We start from the raw sequence: 21,263 nt of genomic DNA on the forward strand, positions 1-21,263 counted from the left end.
TTATCCAAAACGATCTTATTGTTCATGTCTTTTCTCAACCATAGTATGTTAATAAGATGATGTAAAATACTTCTGGCGAATATAGGGACCTTGTTTAAACTAATTTATTCAAATAAGAGTGGAAATTAAAGGGTAGCAACTAGCAAGTACTATTATTAAAAAAAAAAAAAAAATGGTAGCAAGTGATAAAGGCTTCCAAAGAATTATATATGCACCAGAAATTTGTAAACATGAGCTGAAATCTACAGCAGAAAATTTGTAAAACAATCTACTTTGTTTTTATAATATACTCTCTTTAAGATGAAAACGACAATCATTAGATGAAAACCACAACACCAAATTCCTTAATCCACCAATCCCATCTTCTTCTTTATATTCTCCCTCCACCAAGATTCGATTCCTGCTACAAAATGGATCCAAATATATGATTGAAGTTAATTCATGCTCCGGTTTCATTGAGGTTTTATCTAATGACCAAGGATGATAGATCTTTACCTTGAAGTATCAGTGCCGGCTACTGAATCTAGCTAGGATGTGGCGTAAGCACTGCAAAACAAATCAAAACAAAAGGAAAACGATAAGTTCACTTTTTGCAAAGATGGAGAGGAGTTGAGAGACAAATCTCCAAGTCTTAGCCACATAGATGCAGAGATATAACAAAGTTAAACTCGTATAACAACAAAACCCATATTTATGCAAACTCAAAGATGTTACTAAGGGTAATGAGACATATAACCATATAGAAGTGGCAATTGTTTTTTTTTTTTTTCTTTTGGGGAGAGGTTTCAATTTAATCACCAGAGACAAAATTTCGACTTTTCAACATTGATCCTGGACTGACTTGCTTATTAGGCTGATGGGTTTCCTTTGTTATTCGTACCCCACTCTTCCTCACCCTCACTTCCATTAACAAGTACAGCACCGTCCGTAGAGTCTGCATCCACAACTCCCTCTTCTTCATTCACTTCTTCTTCCTGTTGTTCCTCATCATCTCCTTCATTCTCTACATGACCGTTTTCTTCTACTACCTACACAATGTTCAAAAAACAATTAAGCAACTACTCCTGTGGAAAATAGAGCTCTTTGCTGCTTAGCAAACTATTCAAACGAACCAGTTCCAAAAGAAGTTACCTCGTGATCAATGACTCCATTTTCAAGTGATTCCTCTGCTTCAACTTGCAGGTTTCTAAAGGCTTCCACGAGGGTAATGGAAGATTTATCGGCATGGGATGGATAATTTTCTGCAGCAGTATAAACTCCCCTGTAGATAAACAAGAGTCAATTTCTTGGGTTGGCCTAAATAATGACACTATGGGTATGCACTATCAACATCTCAATGCATAATCATGGGAAATAATGAGTGGCTCGAGGATGAAGTTTTCCTACGGGCATCCATCCCATCTGTACAATCATATCTAGTAACATTTACAATTACTGAACTACAGATTGAAGCCGCAAAGACCGTGGAAGAAAAATGAAGTGTTCGGATACCTTGTCTCTGCAGTGTTCGCTTCAACAGAAAGAGCAACTTGCCAATCCTCAAAAAGATTTGGGTACTCTTCAGGATCAGCTAAAGATTCTGCTGCTTTTGAATTAACCTGATGACAAGTCAAAGGCAATTTAAAGCCACATGATATATTTTCTAACTGACACAGTAAACAAAAAATGATGAGGAAATAACCTTGCTGAGATCTTCCCTCCAAAGAGCTACTATCTCTGAAACTTTGCTCGGAAGATAAGAACGTGCCATCAGAGCAGCTTCAGGTATCCGGTTACTGTGAAAATAAATTCTTGTCATCGAGATAACAAAAGGCACAGATTTGATTTTCCAAACGGCCAAGCGAACACTAATGAATACCTCTCCACCAATAACTGCAGACAATCTTCCAATCTACCCAGCGTAAATAAGCAAAGAAAGGCAACATTGTTCTTCCCCTGTTCCTTAGCAAGGCATGCAAGTTTTGACACCCCTTCAGCATCTCCTAAAGAAGAATATAGTAGTAACAAACCACTCAAATCCATAGCGTACTTCATGCAATCCTCCGCCAATTGCAGCTATCATGATGGAACACACACAAATGCAAGAGAATCAATTAGTAAGTAGACATCCGCAAAGGCTAGAGAAGAAAGCTTATTGGCATTGTAAGATCTAAATATACCAATTTGCTCCCATAAATACAATGCAAAGTAGTAAACGGACTGATATAGCATTTGCAAAGAAAGTTAGTTTATAATTTTACACTACAAATCATTGAGGTAACATTTTTTAATAGAGAAGATGTACCTTCCCAGAGGACATGGCTAACTCTCCTAACTGCTTCCATTTAGACTCGCTCTGTACTTCTTCAGCAATTTCCTACAAGCATGGAAAACACAGATAAGAACAAACATTCTACTTCCAAAAAGAGTAAACATTCTAAGAAATTAAGCATCACCTATATATTACCTTTGCAATTTCAAGTCTACCCAGTTGTATGGCCAGATCAAATTTGTAGTCTAGATCTGTCGCAATTTCTAAAGCATCTTCAATCATTTCCCGAGATTCCAAGAAATGAGCAACACTGAATATTAAAAACATTTTTAGATCAAACTAAAAGAGGTACACACAAAATAGTGAAAAACCAATTGGTAGCAGGGCATTTGTGTAAAATATCAAGCTGTAGATCCTCACAAACATCTCGAACAGAACATATCCACAATATTCTTCAAAAGTACATTACATAGGACATAGCAGGCAACAGGAGATAAAGTGCAGTAGTAAAGAATGGATAATATGTGAATGTAAAAGTTAGACCAAAATAACCTATAACATACTTGTTATGCTGCTCTTTAGGAATTGTAGGTAAAATTTGATTAGCTCTATCCAAATCGCCTCGCATCACAAGAGTCTTGTATTCAATCAGGCTAAGCAGCAGGGTATATCCTATGACACTGCATTCCCAAGAAAAGGTGAAATACGTCAGCAAATTCTGTATGCAAGATAAAACCGTCTCAAATAAAACATAAATAAAGGAACGTACTTGAATTCTTTGTCTACCAAGTACACCCGGCTTTGGTTGGCAATATAGCCTAACAAATACATTGGGCGGTCCAAATGATACATTGTGGTTACCTGCCGCAAGTATATTAGCAGCTAAGATCTAATGTAGCTCATAAAGATGATTAGAAATAAAAAATACATTCTTGAGTACCTCGCCTCCAACACAATAGTTAAGCTTCCAAGAAGAGTTGTTGTAAATGAAGCAGTCCCCAACCCATATACCTGTCCTAACACGTTCATCATTCTCATGGAGAACCTCAAAAGCATCCTCAACACCCTCTTCATCAGTTGGTCTTCCACTATCAAAATGCGAGGAAACCAAGTCGCGCTGTAACAGTGAGGAACACGAGAGTAAGCTTTTGGACAATCCACGAAAGTGGAAATGAAAATAATGGCTGGAAAATTGAGGTTGAACAGATTCTCACATTGTACTTCAAGATGTAGAATGACGTATCACTAGCAATGGCTACTAAATCACCACTTTCAGCCCAATAAAGATTCTACAGATTTTTCATGGGAACACTAAAGAGTTAGTAAAGGCGTGAACCGGGACAACTTTCAACTGAAAAAAAAAATGTAAAGACAGAATTGGAAAAAAGTAATGAATGCTAACTTCTCACAACAGATACAAGTTAACTGGATACCTTTACGGTGACATCAATTTGTTGAATCAGCCTGCATTCAGCCCAATCATAGAAGCAGATGAAATCATTTGAACACATTGCTAACAAGGTTCCTCCAAAAATCTTCTCAGCTGAGAAAGTAGGCCGGATACTCTTCCTTTCCTGAAAAGACCACCTTTTATTAATACACCATACCCAGTAATAGCTACTCTATTGCAAGCATCTGCAATTTCTTCAACCCTAGAATCACACTCTAACAAAATTGTATGAGTAAGGCCACAATGAGAATAGCAAACCTGGAAATTTTTACTGAATATCTTTATCTTTGATGAGCTTTCTCTAACCGCACATTCCCCCTCGGATGACCAAACAAATTCCAGGCCAGACCCAAAAGATCTATTTCTCCAAGCCAAAGCTGTGTAGATTATGTACTCTCCATCACCACAGACTACGACAAACCTCCCATTAGGGTTGTGCTTCAAGCTCTGAGAGTTAGAATAGCTAGATGTGAGACGAGATGATTATTCTGGACCACACTCTTGGGACTTTTTTATCATCTATTAAAGCTTCATTTCAAATATAATATTGTTTTAAAGAACCATAAGACCGCAGATTTAGCTGAAGCATGGCTCTAGTGATACCCACAACAACTTCATCGCACATGTTCATCACACCCCTTTAAGAGGGACATGCACCGAAAATGTTTACCCCAAAAGATCCTATGATAATACAACACAACAGGAAAGTTTGAAAGGTGCTGGATAGTAACGCTTACTTGTGGATAAAGATCACAGGTCCCCAACTCTTTAACAGACAAGGGAAGTCTTTCTCCATCAGTAACCTATGGTAGAGAGATGAAAGCTTAAATCATCAGGCAGTACAAATAAATAGCTGAGTTTTCCCATGCCAGAATACAAGAGTTACAATTAGGAGCTAGACCTCGTAACCCGCACCAATACTTTTGATGTTTGCAGTTTGAATTTCATTATGCTTAGCCCATATGATTTTTCCGCTACTGTCCATGCTAGCGACAGGAATTTCTCGTCCAAGCTTAACCATGATGGTTCCTTCATCATATCCAATCACAACCCTGAAAAGCAAACACATTCGTTGTTGATGGTCCTGATCAGTTGAATAAGGTGCTAACACTGATCCCTCAAAAGCTCCTAGCAACTCTAAGTGCCCTAATCTCTCCGAATCATCAATTTCAGAGGAAAACTAACTACAAAAATGACAGAAACAAAGATTCTACCAATAGAGAACATCTACTCCTGAATCAAAATTCTAACAAGCATTGAGTAATAAAAATCCAAAAACTCACCGCCGCGAACTTTTGATGTAACCAATGGCCCAAACTCTCTCGAGACCATAATTCAATGTGTTTTCTAGCCTGAAAAAAGAAAGAGAAATTGAAGATAACAAATTAAACGACAAAATAGAGAAAGCAAACCTATTGTGAAATGTATACAAGAAATAACCGCATGTGAACAAGGTGTAGTCAAGTGTTAAAGACCCCAAAAAATGTCAGCATTGTTATGTCTTTTGACAGGAGAACGTTTTAGGTAAAAATACCTGTAAGTCGTGGCGTGCCAAATGCGAACAGTGCCATCCTCAGAACCTGTGATTATTATTGGAAGTTCTGGGTGGAAACATACGGCAGAAACATTGTGTGTGTGCCCATCTAGCGTCTGGACACAACTTTTGGTTTGATAGTCCCATACCTGAAAAAGTACCACTAGTAAGTGATCCGCAAATACATTATTCTCAGGGGAAGCAAAGCACAAATATAGGAAGCTTAACCAGAAGCATACCTTAGCAGTATGATCATCAGAGCCAGTAATTAGATAGGGTTTATCACCCCCTGTGAAATAATCTACACAGTTGACTCCTTTCTGATGAGCATCCAGTGTAAAATTTGGGTCTGGGGAACCAAGATTCCATATCTGAAGGTGAACAAGCATGAAAATTAGTCTAAGAAGACACTTTTTAAAGCACCTCGTGCTAACTAAGCCGTAAAGCTAAGTGCTTGGACCTCTTTCACACCTTTATGGTACGATCAAGCGATGCACTGGCAAAAGTGTTGGTATCTTTTGGATTAAATACCACTTGCATCACATAGTGCGAATGTCCCTCAAATATCTGAGTACAAGCCCAACCGTTTTCCCAGTCCCAAAGCTTTATGAGCATATCATCAGAAGATGACAGCACATATGGAAGGGTCGGATGGACAGCTACACACCTAATGTAATCCGAATGAGCCTCAAATACTCTGACCTTGTCCATCGTATTGTAATTGTATACACGGATGTGCATATCATCCGCTCCAGCAACAACCCATTGCTTGCGCGGAATAAACTTGGCTGACCTAACTGCAAAGTCATATATAAATTTCAGCAACGGCTGACAGACTAAACAAGGCAATATACAGCAAGTAAAAAATCTATAATAAAGAAATCAAAAGATGCTCATAAACTTGTTATACCTGGCAAGTCGGTCACCTCGAAGGATTTTGTAATCGTCTGAGGATAAGTCATATTAAAAGCATATTAGAAGAAATTGAATGAAATCATAAAAACGCTATCTAAAAGAATAATTACATCCCTCTGAAACCTCATAGAATGTGTTACGTTATGGTTATCCCATGTCATAGCAATATACAGCAAGCACAAAGATACAAATTAAACAGAGAAAAAAAAATCAAATATTCACCCACCTGTGTCTGGTAGTTCCAAATACACACGGTTCCAGCATACAAACTTGCTAGAATCCTGAAACACCGTGTTATTTATCATGTCAGTCATTTGTAGCAGCAACAAAAGTATAAACGTACAGTACCATCCACAGCAATCAGCAACTGTGGCTTCTTAAGTAGTGAGGAAATTGTTATTCCATCACCACATCCAAAATATAACATTTAACTAAGTTGCAAAATAATCAACGATACCATGGTTCAGTAGGATGCAGATCAACAGATTTGACTCTCTCTGATCGTTGAGCAAATTTTCTCTGATCGAAACATAAGAAAAGCAAATTATATCCACAGCTATAATAATGAAATAACAGAAGAAGAAAGTTGAAAGATAAGCAATACCTTGATATCGAGTCTGAGAGGCTGTTGCAACATAAAGAAGAAGAACAATAGTCAGTTCCAGAATATACATATCAGAACGTAATTTCATGATGTGCGAACAAATGTTGCTCATAGAGAGCTTTAAAACCCCAGAAAACACCAGATCTTTTCGAAATTCGATGACCAAAATCCAAATTCAATCTCATAAACCAAATGCCAGACACTATACTCGATTTCACGAAAACTACAATCTATAGAAGCAACACAAGACGGCGATGTTAAACCATATGATTTCTGATTCCACGATCTCACTCGAATTACGCATAACTACAGATGAAAATGCAGTATCCAAGATCGCATCGCAAGCAGATTCAATTGAGATCTGGAGAAAAACTAAGAATGAGAGATGCAACTACTTACCATGTTTACAGATTAAGCAGAAGATCTGCTCGTCGGATCTCGTATTTCGCTTGAATCTGCTAACCGGCGATCGGAGAAAGACGTTAGGCTCGTCGTAGAGTGCGTTCAGAGAGCTTGTATTAATACGGCGGAGATGAAAATTATTAAAAGAAAAGAAATTCACAAATTATGCTTTAAGGAACTGATCAAGATATTTACGAGAGTGCCACAAGTTCTGTTTATGAACGTCGTCGTTAAATGAAAAAAAAGTAGTAAATAATTCTTTTTTTCTTTTTTCTTTTTTTTTGCTATGAAAGTGAAATTAGTGTGAGAATTATTTTTAGCCTAAAGTTTTTATGATCTAAATTTCATCAACAATATCAATTTTATACTATATAGAGGACAAGTCACATATGCAATTAAATGTTGAAATTTCCTTAAACTTTAAACACAAGTCACTTGTGCAATAAAATGATGACATGTGGCATTTTATTCAAAAACTTTTAAAATTGTTAAACGCCGGAAATAATTAAACGGGGACTTCGTTTAAAATTTAAGGTTTCTCTATTTTTTTGTAGTTTTGTGTTTGCCTAGAAAAAAAAAACAAACAAACAAATCCCTCATAGGATAAATTCCTTCATTTGTCCAAAAAAAAAGGATGAATTCTTTCACATACATAAAATTTATACCTCTTTCATTTTTGTTATAACTTTCAATTTTGATTCCAGGTTATGTTGCCCCGCCATTTCAGTCCATGGAATCTTGCTTAGCATGATACTCAAATTTTGTTTCTCTCGAAAACCTCCTAAACCTCATCATAGAAATTTTGTAGTTTTCTAGTAAATAAACATTTTAAGTTCATGTCAAGGACTTATGGTAATGGAAGATACTTCATGCAGCTTGCGAAGTAGCCCAAACAAAGACCATACGTAATGAATGGCCCAGGTCCTAGACTAGAACACGAGAGTTTTGGCCCGCTCTTTCAATGTTACTTGTGTAAACCAAGTGGTCGTGGTCTAGTGGCTTTCACTTGAAGAGGAGTCGCCCTGTTGGTCTATTGGGTTTTTTCATCGTGTTTCTTTCGACGTAGAAGAAATTTGATTTTGTTGCTTAATTTAACATTTTTTATTTCGGACCCTGGGGGGTTAAGGGTTTCGGCCCCGAACCTCCTGGTTATCAAAAAAAAAAAAAAAAAAAAAAAAAAAAAAAATGTTACTTGTGTAACAAGTACACTTGCCTTCATTATTCTTGAAATTTCAAATACAGTTATTAGCAAATTTATTGGGTTTTTTCATCCTGTTTCTTTCGACGTAGAAGAAATTTGATTTTGTTGCTTAATTTAACATTTTTTATTTTCTTAAGAGAAATTTTTTTTATGGATTCAGAGTTACAACTAAAATCATTTGATATGTACGTAGAAGATCAATAAGTAATGTAGTTACTGAAATACGTAACAAGTAATCTAATTTGTTGCCAACAAAAATGAACGATCTTTTTATTAAACAGGAGATATGTGTTAATTTGTGATTTGGTTAGTTTTTTTTTTTCAGCTAAAATGTAATTCTATTAGACTATTAACAAACAAATTAAACAAATAGTACAAAAGTATCATTAACTAGGTTGGTTAGCTTTGGGAAAAATTGTACCTAAAGCATCATTATGGCAAGCTAAACAAATGATACCGAGAGAAGTAAGCACTTTCTGCCGCTTAGAACGTTTTCGTGCTTATACCACCATCATTAATTTTATAATTTATCAATTCCCTAGCCCTTTTCTACTCTTTTCTAGATGTCTTTCTATCATGATTTTTCTACTAAAATGGAATTTTAATTGGCATATATATTACCTTAAATTAATCATAGGTAATCGAGTTTAAGACCAAAGAGAAATGATAGAAAGTGAGACAAAATGTCATTAGAAGCTTTAAAAAAATTAAAAGGCATGTTGTAAGTGAGAATAAACCTTCATGATTCCAACCAAAAATATTAGACAACGTATTGGTTGAAGGATTAACCTTTTATATAAGATTGATAGAAGGTGAGAGCCAAAATGTCATTAGAAGGATTAACATATCTTGAAAAGGGATGATGATGTATGTAAGAATAAACCTTCATGATTCCTAGCAAGTTTTATAAACAACATATCCATTTGGTTGAAGGATAAACCTTCAGATCATTTCTTTAACCTACTATGATTCTATCCAAAAGCCAAAATATCTATATGCATTCATATTACAGTAAATAGACATTAAATTTATCATGAGATGTAATTAGAACCGAGTAGTCAAAATTTGTCACACAAAATGAAAAATAATCAAACTCCGAAATTTTTTGAATACCGGAAAATTTCACCAGCAATATACGTAGGCGTGTGTCGAAAAGAATATATCATGGTTCGGCCATGACGAATATGTACTTGCATAGTTTGTAATTCACTTCTGCTGGTGGCATAGATGGACTCGACGCATCACAAATCAAGTCCCAATTTGATTGAATTTTCCTTGCAGTCTATTCATATTAATGGAAATTTGCAAAATAAACGACATGGTTATATTTTTATCATAAACAATCTAATTAATCAAATACTCAAGCTAACGTAATCATGGCGCCTCTAATGTATGTTTTAATGGAACCTTGCATTGGCCGTCAAAGGAGAGTAATTAAATCAGGTCAAAATTAATGACCAAATAAAATTAGGTCAAAATTAAGAGAAATGATTGAAGCACGTACGAGAGGAATGAACTTGGTATATTCCAAAGAATATACCACTCCACTTATAATCTTTTGAAAGTAGAAAGATATAAACCAATCAAAACTATGAAGTTGGACATTCCCATTTTTTACAGAAGAGCTATCTACCGTCGGATCGATCAATGGACTAATAATGTTCAAGTTATCTTCGCATTTGTTCAAGATCTTGCTTTTACGGCTAAAAGGCTACCAAAAGTGGGATGTGCCTAAAGGTGGACACCAACAAGCTCACGAATCTAATGCGCTCGTTTTTGTTGGAGTGGCACAGTCGCAACAAACGTATATTTCATCACCATTTTCAGTACTTGTGCTAGTAAAAGGTTTACGCAAAAAGATGGTTATAACTTATAAGCAATATGAAATGGGAGTGGCATACTTCTTATCTCATTTTTTGGTGGATTACTTGTATATATGCTTATTCAGAATTGTCATTCAACATCTGTTTTTTATTTCTTTCAGCAAAACAAAGTTAACCACATGGTGGTGGGCGAGTGGTTCTCGTTTGGTTGGAAGGATCGCCCTGTTGGTCTAGGCCAGGGATCGATCCTCCCCAGACGCAGTTTCGCTCTCTCACTCCTGTGGCCACCTGGGAATTTACCTGCGGACTTGCTCAGGTGCCCCAGACCACCAGTTTATCAGGGGGCCCTTAAGTGGAGGCTTAAAAATCCCTGTGACGCGGGCTTAGGCCCAGTGGGCTAGTCAGATCACTGTGTGGTCTGGATACTGGGTTATCAAAAAAAGCAAAACAAAGTTTATTTGGTTATAATCCGAAGATTTCTGGCGCAAAACCCATTAGTCCTTAGAATATGTAGAAGAATAATCATTTACCAAAAAAAATATATATGTTCATTAGTAGATAACTAAATATTTTGTTACATAATATGTCTGTAATGGTTAACCATGATTGAACTGGAGTGAGGAAAAACAAATCCTCATCTTGATCAATAGCGAGATGATCAATTCAGTCATTCAAACTAATTTCAATTCTTCTGTTCATTACACGATGTTTTGTCGATCGTGTAACAGTGTAAGTATATAGAAGCAAAACAATCTTACGTATGCATATGTTCATCAACGTATTATGGGGGCCTTTATTTCCGTTGGCACCATTAATCCATTAAATAAGTCACCATCGGCCAACTATATGATGAAAAATTTCATACACGTACTAAGTAATATATCGCATTGTATTCATTGATCATCATAAACTTAACTCTTAAGCTTTAGGTCTAGGGAGAAAGCACACGTAAACACATGTGTTCATACATTATATTGCCAATACATGCACTGCGCAGAGGTTGCGAATTTTTTTCTTTAAAAGTTTCAAATTTGATATATTGGAATATTACTTATTTTATTTTATAGGGAAAATATATATTGATGTTTCTATTCATTTGGTAATGTATGAGCACGATGGAGCATCAATCTACCTGTTTCCACCTGAAGAAATTTATTTTAAAGCCATGAAAAATAGAAAAACAAGTTGGTCGTGTGTTGAATTGTAACCCAATTTGTTTAAAATATACAATATATTCCAAGTTCCAACAACATCTGCGTATCTCCATAACCATACATCTGTTTACGATGCTTGCATACGATATAGATTCGTAAGAACCCAATATTGATTAAACATATTAAAAGTAACATTGTTACTAATGTATTAGAACAAGAGAGCAAGTGGACAAAGAGATTCATATTTTTCTTCAAACTAAATTGTAGCTTACCTATTACCAATTTTTGTTCCAACTATACCCTTCCACAAAAACATGATATGACACAACCTACAACTAAAATCAATTATAGAGAGAGAGAAATAAGAATGTGATTTTTTTTTTCATCAAGAATTGCCGAAAGAAGAAATAAAAAAAAAGTAAAAGCAAGAAGAATCTAACTTGAAAAAAAGAAAATCTGAACAAGTAAAAGGAATATAATGGTGCGTCTGCGTACTTCTCGCCGCGTAACGAAAAAGAGGTCGCGTCCTCGTGCTCTCTCTCTTCTAGAGATTCTTCTTGGCCTTCTTTTTTTCCACATTGGCCTTTTGCATATATCGCATACACAACAATATTATTATTATTGTCAGGCCCGGCGGAGAGGGCAAGCCAGTGAAGCCATCGATTAGGGTCTCAAAATTTTGAGGGCCTTTTTACCTAAAAATTTGTTAAGTTTTCTTATATACAATAATTTTTGTAGGGCCTTTTAATAATATTGTGGGTTTTTAGAGACAACTACAACATTTTTTTAAGGGTAAAAATCTAATTTAAAAAGAAAAAAATTATGGGTTTTAATTTTGCTTAGGGCACCCAAATTGATCGAGCCGGTACTGATTATTGTATGCGGTTTCTATTATAGATTATGCACATAAATCGATGAGGAGATCATAAATGATAAGTATTTGATCATTTATTCATTTATATTAATCTGTATGTATATTTTGGTGATAAGTAGAAGCAGGCCGACCTTGGGCAGAATCATATTTAGAACCCCAAATTTTAGGGTCCATATAAGAAGCTTTGCATCTAAATATATAGATATAGAAATTCTATACGTCAAAACAATATATTGCAAAGTTGTGATGTAAAATACTAAAATTTATTAAGTTACTCAAAAACAAAAACCTTTACAAATTAGAGTTTTTTTTTATCTAAGCTAATGGAAATGGAACACACAAATGTTATAAAAAAAGCAGAGGGAGAAAAGATGAGTTGATTATACTTGTTTTTTTTTATTTATTTATAAACTTATTAAAAACACAAGATTTAGTCCATTGCACAATTTTGATAAAAAAATTTAAACTTCATTATATTCTTATAAGTATATATAATATTTTTTCATTAAATAAAAATACATAGATAATATTTTCATTATATTTGTTTATTTCTAAAAATATCCCTCTAATTATATTTAATGTAAGACTTTGTGTTGACAAGAATAATAGAAATAAGCCTTCATAATTATTATGTACGAATTACGATCCTTAATTATATATCTCATTAAATATTCGTTCACAGGTTGGGGCGTTGGGCTATCGATACACAAATTAAGAAATGAAATTGTAATCGCACACAAATTATTTAGTATTTCTGGACTTTAAGATATGTTTATTTAATCAAAGATTGATATTAATGGAATCTCTTTTGTTGTTATATTTAAGAAATTTTAGAAAGGATTAGTTATTTGTGGGATGGAGATTTAAAGCAACATTTTGCGATATAAGAATATATGCATTTAATATTTTTTGTCTATTCTAAGTTCTCATTTTGTTCAGTTCTATTTTGGTTAGCATGCTTTCAAATTTAAAACGTGTCAAGTCTTTGTTAATAGTGGATTCCCTGTTTATTTTATTTAGCTTAGATTCAACAAAAAAAATGATCTGTAAAGCATGGGAATTGAGTAGCATACTTCAAATTTGTTTGGTTTTCTTATAGTATAGATTATTATTATGTACCTCAAATTTTGTCACTAGGCCATTCATTTTTATAAATAAACACTATAAAGATAAAATAACCACAAAATGTATATAGCACATACATGACATAGATAATACTTGATGTCACGTAAATTGTCTAAATTCACGTCGATGGATAACGATGATCAATAGTATAAAACTAACTAAATCGAATCTCAAGTAATAAATTACTCTTAACAAAAAGAAGTAATAATTCACTCAAAGAAAAGGGACAAAGATAGGCAGGGGGGATATTGATGATAATTAAAGTGCATATTACTTTAGCAAAATATAATAGATCTATAAGAAGAATCTTAGAAATCCAGATGGAGCTCTTCAAGTGGTTCATCTTATGGCACTTACTATTATATATGTTGTTATATGCACAGACTAAGACAAACAAATCATACCAGTCAAATTTTATTTAAGAAGATCTGTTTTCTTGGAGTACAAATATCTTTACTAATTTTCTATGTGATTCTAGCTAGCTGATCCTAACCCGTTTCCACACATTATGAAATTGGGTTTCATTGTTTCACACTATAAATTAAAGTGCAATTAGATTTGAGATCCACTTTTTCTGAAATGTCACTAGATAAATTGAGCCTATCTCGAAAAAGATTTATATTTTACATTATTTTGTTTTTTGCAGACTTATATTAGAAATGTTAGAAATTTTCTATTTAATTATTATTGCTAATTATCCTAGCTAGTCTAATTTTTTCAAAAATATAACGTTTTATCAAACCGATTTTCAAATTTAATATGGTCTGGTCTATAGATTCTAATAAATCTTCAAATAAATGTGATGAAAAAGTCAGGTATTATTTGAGATTTTTGTTGCATACCGGCCGCTGGAATTACCCGAGTGTTCCGAAGACAAAACATGAACGGAAGGTACCAAACAAAGTTTAAGGCCTATAATCCTTATAATTATTTAAAATACGAACAAACTGTGATCAATGTTAAGTAAAAAGCAATATAGGTAAAAAGGAAATACTATCTTATTGGATTATAATTTTCAGACTATTTTTCTTTTGAACTCAAAAAATCTCAAAACACTAAGTTGAGTAAGTTTCAGATAATTTAAGTGCTTTTTTTTTCCGTTATATCTAGTCAAGTGGTATTACACAACAGTTTTTTTTTCTTAGTATGAGAGAGTTTGATAACTGGATCTTGGTGACATAGGATTTGAGTATTTGACCCGTAGACCAATCAACTAAAGTTCAAACTAAAATATGTGATTCCATGGTTAGCACTTGCGCCTGCGCGCTTACATTTATTTTTCTAATTTTTATTGCAAATATTTGTATTCTACCAAGCGAATCTAATCCTCTACAGCAACCAAAAATTAAAGAAATGGTTTTATTTACCAAATAATAGTATAGGATTGCTATCAACACCATAAAAATTTACGATAAATGATAAAAAAAATTTCATTAATCTAAATTGCCTCATACATCGTATATAAATATTACTTAACCATTTCTCAACCACTTGAACTGGAGGATTTACACCGTGCTTACATATGTTTTATTATTTAAATTACAAATAAGTTATATGTATTATATTATCTGAGACTTTAAAATGGTTCCAAGATTTTATATCTAATTAGTAGAACACACGATTAAGTTAAACAAAAATAACACGAGTTTGCATTGGTCAATGAGGAAGCGGTTTGACCAATGAAAACCAAGTATCCCCAAATAACAAGGTTTTCATTGGTCAAACCGCTTCTTCAATGAAAACCTTGTTATTTGGGGATACATGTTTTTCTTCATCGCTAATGATTTGTTTAATGGCAGCTTAGTGCTTAATATCGGTACAATTAGAGGGGCTTTGGTAGTGACCTATTCAAGTACTGCTAAACATCAATACATTTGATATTTTCTGGTCGATAATAAGATCCCATAGTTATTTGTAGGGAAATTTTTAGATAATGCTTTTTATAATGGAAGAGAAGAATTAGTTGCGTTATAAAAATATTTGTAATATGAAACACATACTTTAACCGGTATGAATCAACTTGGAATCTTTGTAAACGTTTTCCCCTTTTTCTTTGTTTAATAATCTAATCATATTTAATGTTTGATATCTGATGAAAATAAAAAAACGTTATATCATTAACTATATATTTTGTTTTTTTTTTGTTTTCTGGAAACTCAAATTGAAGCCATTAAAAGTGGAGGCCCCCACTAGTCTTCCAAATTCAACTGTCCTCATGACCCCAAATTCTACGTTCAAAACTGATCCACGCACTTTTGTCAAACATTGTTGTCTGTAACTTTTTTTTTTTTCTTTTAACTAGAGATTAAATCGTAGTAATTAGACCATGATTATTTGTAGACTCTTAGCCAAATCTTAGGTAAATTTTAAGTATTAAAAGATATTTAATTAAATGGCCAATGGTAAGATTGGTAAAAAAGGTTTTTTAGCTAAGAGTCAAAACATGTTTGTAAGAAGTAAATCTAATACTAAAAAATTACTAAGAGCCATTATTAAAAAACCCTTGATAATCATGCCCTAATAACCTTGCACTAAAAAAGCTTTTTTTGTCCTTAGTATTTCATAAGAAAGCAGAATACCACGAGTTTACATTTACTAACCTTCAAAGATATTGACCAAAATAATACGCATCCACTACCACAAATTAGAGTGTTAATCTGACATGCATAAACATACATTAATGACCTAAAATCTGCTTTAGTTAATTTGACCTACATAAGTACATAACTGTGATAGTGCCGAAAAATAAAGACAAATATCTTAGTTTAGCTAATATATTTAAAAATGTGCTATATAAGGAATGTTTTTATATGATAAGATAATTACTATATGTTTTTACAATCTTAATAATAATATAGATCCCAAATACTATGCCTCAGCTATAAAGAAATTTCCAGTAAACAAGTTTTTGAATTTGACCAATATAATCAAAAGAATCTTTTTATTTATTTGACCAACACAATTGTGTTAATGCTGAAATATAGAAACAAATATGTTAGTTTAGGAAAAATATATTTAAATATGACATATAAGGAATGATGTTATTAGAATAATATAAGAACAATATCTATTTTTAATTAAATTAATAATAATATAAATCTTGTATATTCAATGGTATCCTCAACCTTAATGAAATTGCCAGTGAACAATTTTTCAGATCCTGACTTTTTTTTTAAACAAGAGTGGTGGATACTCAAACTTTTGTCATCGTTTTCTCTTGATTCATCCAAGTCACACGAAACGATCATCTGAGTTAAGTTATTTATTATGATTTTCCGTTACATTATGATGAGTTAAATTTTTAAAAAATTTATTATGAGTTATGTTATATATCTCAATGATTCCTCTCTTCATAAAATTCTAGTGAATTCTCTATTCTTTTAATCTTCATCAAATTCTTGTTCATATGCCATGATCTACAGAAAATATGATTTCCTTAGATTTCATCTATTTTACTCGTTTATTATACTCACTTGAATGTGTAAGGGAGAGAAAAAAAAAAAAAAAAGAAAAGACAAGAAGTGGAAATGACGCATTTACCCTTAGGAAGCCAAACATCGAAAACAGATACTGCTTTTTGCAGTATTTTTTCTAAAGTCATAAGTAAAACAAAAACTGCCATTACCCATAATACCAACTACACTTTCACAGCCAAGTGTCTATAAATACAGAGCATAATTACACCATCTTTCCTTACAACACAATCCCAAAACTCTTTCACAGAACAAAATTCAATTTTGCATCTCCTTCCTTCTTAGTCTTATAAAAAACTGACCATGGGTCATGGCACGAACAGAGTAGAAGACATGTCGTCACCAAACAATGGAACCACAGGAGCAGGAGAAACGGTCGTGGAGATACACAGCGTTTGTCTACCGCCGAAGAAAACAGCGTTTCAGAAACTGAAAAAGCGCGTTGCGGATGTGTTCTTCCCTGATGATCCGTTACAGAGGTTTAGGAACCAAACATGGAGAAACAGAGTGATTTTGGGTCTTCAAAGCTTGTTCCCAATATTCACATGGGTTTCTCAGTATGATCTCAAGCTTTTTAGGTCCGATGTTGTCTCTGGTCTCACCATTGCCAGTCTCGCCATCCCTCAGGTTACATTTTGATAAAGATCACTCTCTTTTTTTTTCTCTGGGTTTTTTTGATCAAAGCGAAAGTTTTATGGAACATTTCGAATTGTTTTGTCCGAAGTTCGTTTTCTTTTATTATTTACATTTGCTAATGTTTTTTCAAATTTATATTTTTTTTTAATACAGAGAGTTTATAATTTGCTCTATCATGAGACAATTTTTAGCGTGATATGTGGATACTTTTTTTTTTAGTTTTAATCTAGAGTAGAAGAATGGTAATACAATTTGTTTTTTTAATGTTGAAAGAATTATAAAAGGCGTTATTGAAGAGGTTTCGTCGTTTAATTGTTGAGTAGTGTGGTGTGGGGATGACTAGTTGGACTTGGAGAAGTTAAAGCAAAAAATAAATACACTTTTTGAATTTGTTTGGGATTATCAATGGCATTCAATGTTTTCAATAAATGATGAAAAATATTTTTAATTCTCGATAATTTCATAGTGGGTTCACTTGGAATGATCCACAGAAAAATGGTTCTTGTAAATGTTTATATCTTACAAATTTGTTTTTGTTAATGGTGAAACTTATTAATTTGCAGGGAATCAGCTATGCAAAGCTAGCAAACTTACCACCCATAGTTGGTCTTTGTAAGTATCAACCGTTATCACTTAATTAGTCTAATTAACTAAAACATCAAGTCTAATAATCAATTTGGGTGGTTGCATGCAGATTCAAGCTTTGTGCCACCACTTATATACGCAGTTCTTGGAAGTTCAAGACATCTTGCAGTTGGTCCTGTCTCAATAGCATCACTTGTGATGGGCTCAATGCTAAGTGAAAGTGTTTCTCCAACACAAGATTCAATTCTATATCTCAAATTGGCTTTCACTTCAACTTTCTTTGCTGGTGTCTTCCAAGCCTCCCTTGGCCTTCTTAGGTACTAATCTTTTCAATCAATCTTTGGAATCTGCAATTGTAAAGTCTATTATTGTAGTTTAGTATTCTTATTAGTGTAGAATATATTCACAGTTTGCTTAAGCCTCTTTTGTTGATCTTATCACTGAAAACTAAAGGGTAATTAGTCATGATGAACAGAGAGATTAATAATATTAGTTATAGTATATAAAAAGAACCAAGATTTTGATTTGATGGTGACATGAACTAATATCTACACCTCCCAAGATGCTTCCTTCTACTTAGTGCTTTCACTGTTTTGTTTTTCTTTTCATGGTCAGCAACTCTGGATTAATAATTTATTTATTATTATATATATGATTAATTTATTTTTTCTAATTTCAGGCTGGGATTTATGATTGACTTTTTGTCAAAGGCAACTTTGGTTGGTTTCACTGCTGGTGCTGCAGTGATTGTGTCACTTCAACAACTTAAGGGTCTTCTTGGAATTGTTCATTTCACTGGCAAAATGCAATTTGTTCCTGTCATGTCTTCTGTTTTCAACCACATATCTGAAGTAAGTCAACATCATTAATTAACTATAACAAAAAAACCATAAAGATTCTTCTCTAATAATGTTACTTCTACAATTTCAGTGGTCTTGGGAAACTATTGTCATGGGGGTTGGCTTCTTGAGCATTCTCTTAACCACAAGACACATTGTAAGTGTACTTACAAAAACTTCCAAGCATTTTCAAACAGCGATTAACCGCAATCGAGTATATAACATTTCGTGTTGTTTTTTCGAATATATAGAGCATGAGGAAGCCAAAACTTTTCTGGATATCAGCTGCATCACCTTTGGCATCAGTTATTATATCAACACTGCTTGTATACCTCATTAGATCCAAGACTCAAGCAATCTCTTTCGTAAGTACATTTTTTTAACCAGAATAACGTATGTTACTAAAAGACCTCGGACTCATAGAGATTCAATATTTTAACGCACAGATTGGACATCTACCAAAGGGTTTGAATCCACCTTCATTAAATATGTTGTACTTCAGTGGTGCTCATCTTGCTCTTGCCATCAAAACCGGTATCATCACCGGGATTCTTTCTCTTACAGTAAGCTCTCCAAAATCTCTACCTCCTTTGTAAATATTTCAGTGTTAATAAGTGACTAAGTTTTGGATCTGACTTGGATTTTTCAGGAAGGGATTGCTGTAGGGAGAACTTTTGCATCTCTAAAGAACTATCAAGTTAATGGAAACAAAGAAATGATGGCTATAGGTTTTATGAACATGGCTGGTTCTTGCACCTCTTGCTATGTTACAACAGGTTAAAAATATAACTTGAAACAAATATCCTTCACCTTGTGTCTTAGGGAACAATGTCTTGACTCCAATCTATTGTTTTCTTCAGGGTCTTTCTCTCGATCTGCGGTAAACTACAATGCAGGAGCGAAAACGGCGGTTTCTAACATTGTGATGGCCTCTGCTGTTCTTGTGACCCTTTTGTTTTTGATGCCACTTTTCTATTACACTCCTAATGTGATCCTAGCTGCTATCATATTAACCGCGGTGATTGGCCTCATTGATTATCAAGCCGCTTACAAGCTCTGGAAAGTTGACAAATTCGACTTCTTCACTTGCTTGTGTTCCTTCTTTGGCGTTCTCTTCGTTTCTGTACCTCTTGGCCTAGCAATAGCAGTAAGTTTACAACTATTCCTCAAGGTTCTGGTTTCCTAACTTTCATGGTGTTCTCTAAGTTTGATAACTTTTCGTTGCAGGTGGGAGTTTCGGTTATCAAGATCTTGTTGCACGTAACCCGGCCAAACACTTCAGAATTTGGGAATATCCCAGGGACTCAGATATATCAGAGTCTTGGAAGATACAGAGAAGCCTCAAGAATCCCTGGCTTCCTAATCCTTGCTATTGAATCTCCTATATACTTCGCCAATAGCACTTACCTTCAAGATAGGTCAGTCTTCTTACTTTACTCATCTCTTCTTGCTATGGTTTCTCTCTATTTTTTAATATATTTTTACTTATGGAAATGTGTTTGTGATTCTGTAGGATCTTGAGATGGACAAGGGAAGAGGAAACTCGGATAAAGGAGATCAATGGTACTACCTTGAAATGCATAATTCTTGACATGACAGGTAACTTGTGTTCTCTGAGCTATGTTCAAGAGTTTTCAACCCGTCTCTCTGCTCATAGTTTCTTTCTGTGGAATTATTTCAGCTGTCTCTGCGATAGACACAAGCGGGCTTGAAGCGGTGTTTGAACTTAGGAGGAGGCTCGAGAAGCAATCACTTCAGGTTAGAATTTTTACTGAAAACAAAGATCAATATACCTATCAAAAAGAAAACACACACTAACTTTTGTCAAACTCTTGTTCAAATAGCTTGTGCTGGTGAATCCTGTGGGGACTGTGATGGAAAAGCTACACAAGTCCAAGATCATTGAGTCATTAGGTCTGAGCGGACTTTATCTAACAGTTGGTGAAGCGGTGGCTGATCTCTCATCAACATGGAAAGCTCATGGCCAGCCATGAAACAAAGCAAAACTTTGAACTTCTAATGGAGAGACTGTCTCTAAAGATGGTGCAGCCTCTTGTGAAACATTTTTGGTGCTAGCTGTAAACTCCTTAGGGAGTTTCTGTTTTAATTGTAGAATAAAATGTAATTTCATCTTTTAACAAATCGGTATAATACATAATTTGGATATAAATAGCCTATGCAAAGCATTCATCTTCTCAGTAGGAATTTTCTATCATCACTGTTGGGATGATCTCAGTGATGAAACTCTAGAACCATTTGCCTCTTGTCAAAATTTACACAAAGGTTTAATATTGGCTACAAATAAGAGATTAGATTTGTAGGTCATTCAACTGGTTCTTCAGCTGTATGCTATGGTTATCGGTAGCTTAAGTCAAAAAAGGATCGCATGTTCGTTTG

At 34.1% G+C, this 21,263-nt stretch overlaps 2 protein-coding genes across 7 annotated transcripts; one reads left to right on the forward strand and one right to left on the reverse strand.

Moving 5' to 3' along the window:
- Nucleotides 1-183: 183 nt before the first annotated feature.
- LOC9321187 (coatomer subunit beta'-3) lies at nt 184-7,472 on the reverse strand. 6 transcript variants are annotated; one of them, XR_002333146.1, is made up of 26 exons: nt 7,154-7,472; nt 6,755-6,775; nt 6,608-6,669; nt 6,377-6,431; nt 6,146-6,182; nt 5,707-6,032; nt 5,475-5,606; nt 5,236-5,384; nt 4,985-5,053; nt 4,603-4,753; nt 4,439-4,504; nt 3,960-4,148; nt 3,685-3,825; nt 3,466-3,540; nt 3,192-3,368; nt 3,021-3,112; nt 2,815-2,931; nt 2,447-2,561; nt 2,285-2,356; nt 1,859-2,055; nt 1,682-1,775; nt 1,492-1,598; nt 1,132-1,261; nt 799-1,028; nt 496-546; nt 184-400 (listed from the first exon to the last, which is right to left on the reverse strand). XR_002333146.1 is itself a non-coding variant. In XM_021030574.1 (26 exons), the coding sequence occupies exons 1-25, from the start codon at nt 7,154-7,156 to the stop codon at nt 524-526; spliced, it is 2,748 nt and encodes a 915-aa protein (XP_020886233.1). In that variant the 5' UTR covers nt 7,157-7,396; the 3' UTR covers nt 184-400; nt 496-523. The 6 variants fall into 6 exon arrangements, 2 of the variants coding, with proteins under 2 accessions (XP_020886233.1, XP_020886234.1); XR_002333147.1 differs by having other exon boundaries at nt 184-403; XR_002333148.1 differs by having other exon boundaries at nt 842-1,028; nt 7,154-7,396.
- A 9,398-nt stretch (nt 7,473-16,870) lies between these two features.
- Nucleotides 16,871-21,052, forward strand: LOC9321188 (probable sulfate transporter 3.4). The gene is made up of 13 exons (XM_021030449.1): nt 16,871-17,433; nt 18,006-18,054; nt 18,137-18,344; nt 18,707-18,878; nt 18,958-19,023; nt 19,118-19,231; nt 19,313-19,429; nt 19,516-19,642; nt 19,727-20,013; nt 20,094-20,284; nt 20,380-20,465; nt 20,548-20,624; nt 20,711-21,052. The coding sequence occupies exons 1-13, from the start codon at nt 17,110-17,112 to the stop codon at nt 20,858-20,860; spliced, it is 1,968 nt and encodes a 655-aa protein (XP_020886108.1). The 5' UTR covers nt 16,871-17,109; the 3' UTR covers nt 20,861-21,052.
- Nucleotides 21,053-21,263: the final 211 nt, after the last annotated feature.

The sequence above is a fragment of the Arabidopsis lyrata genome (genome assembly GCF_000004255.2).
Source record: "Arabidopsis lyrata subsp. lyrata unplaced genomic scaffold ARALYscaffold_3, whole genome shotgun sequence".
NCBI lineage: Eukaryota > Viridiplantae > Streptophyta > Magnoliopsida > Brassicales > Brassicaceae > Arabidopsis > Arabidopsis lyrata.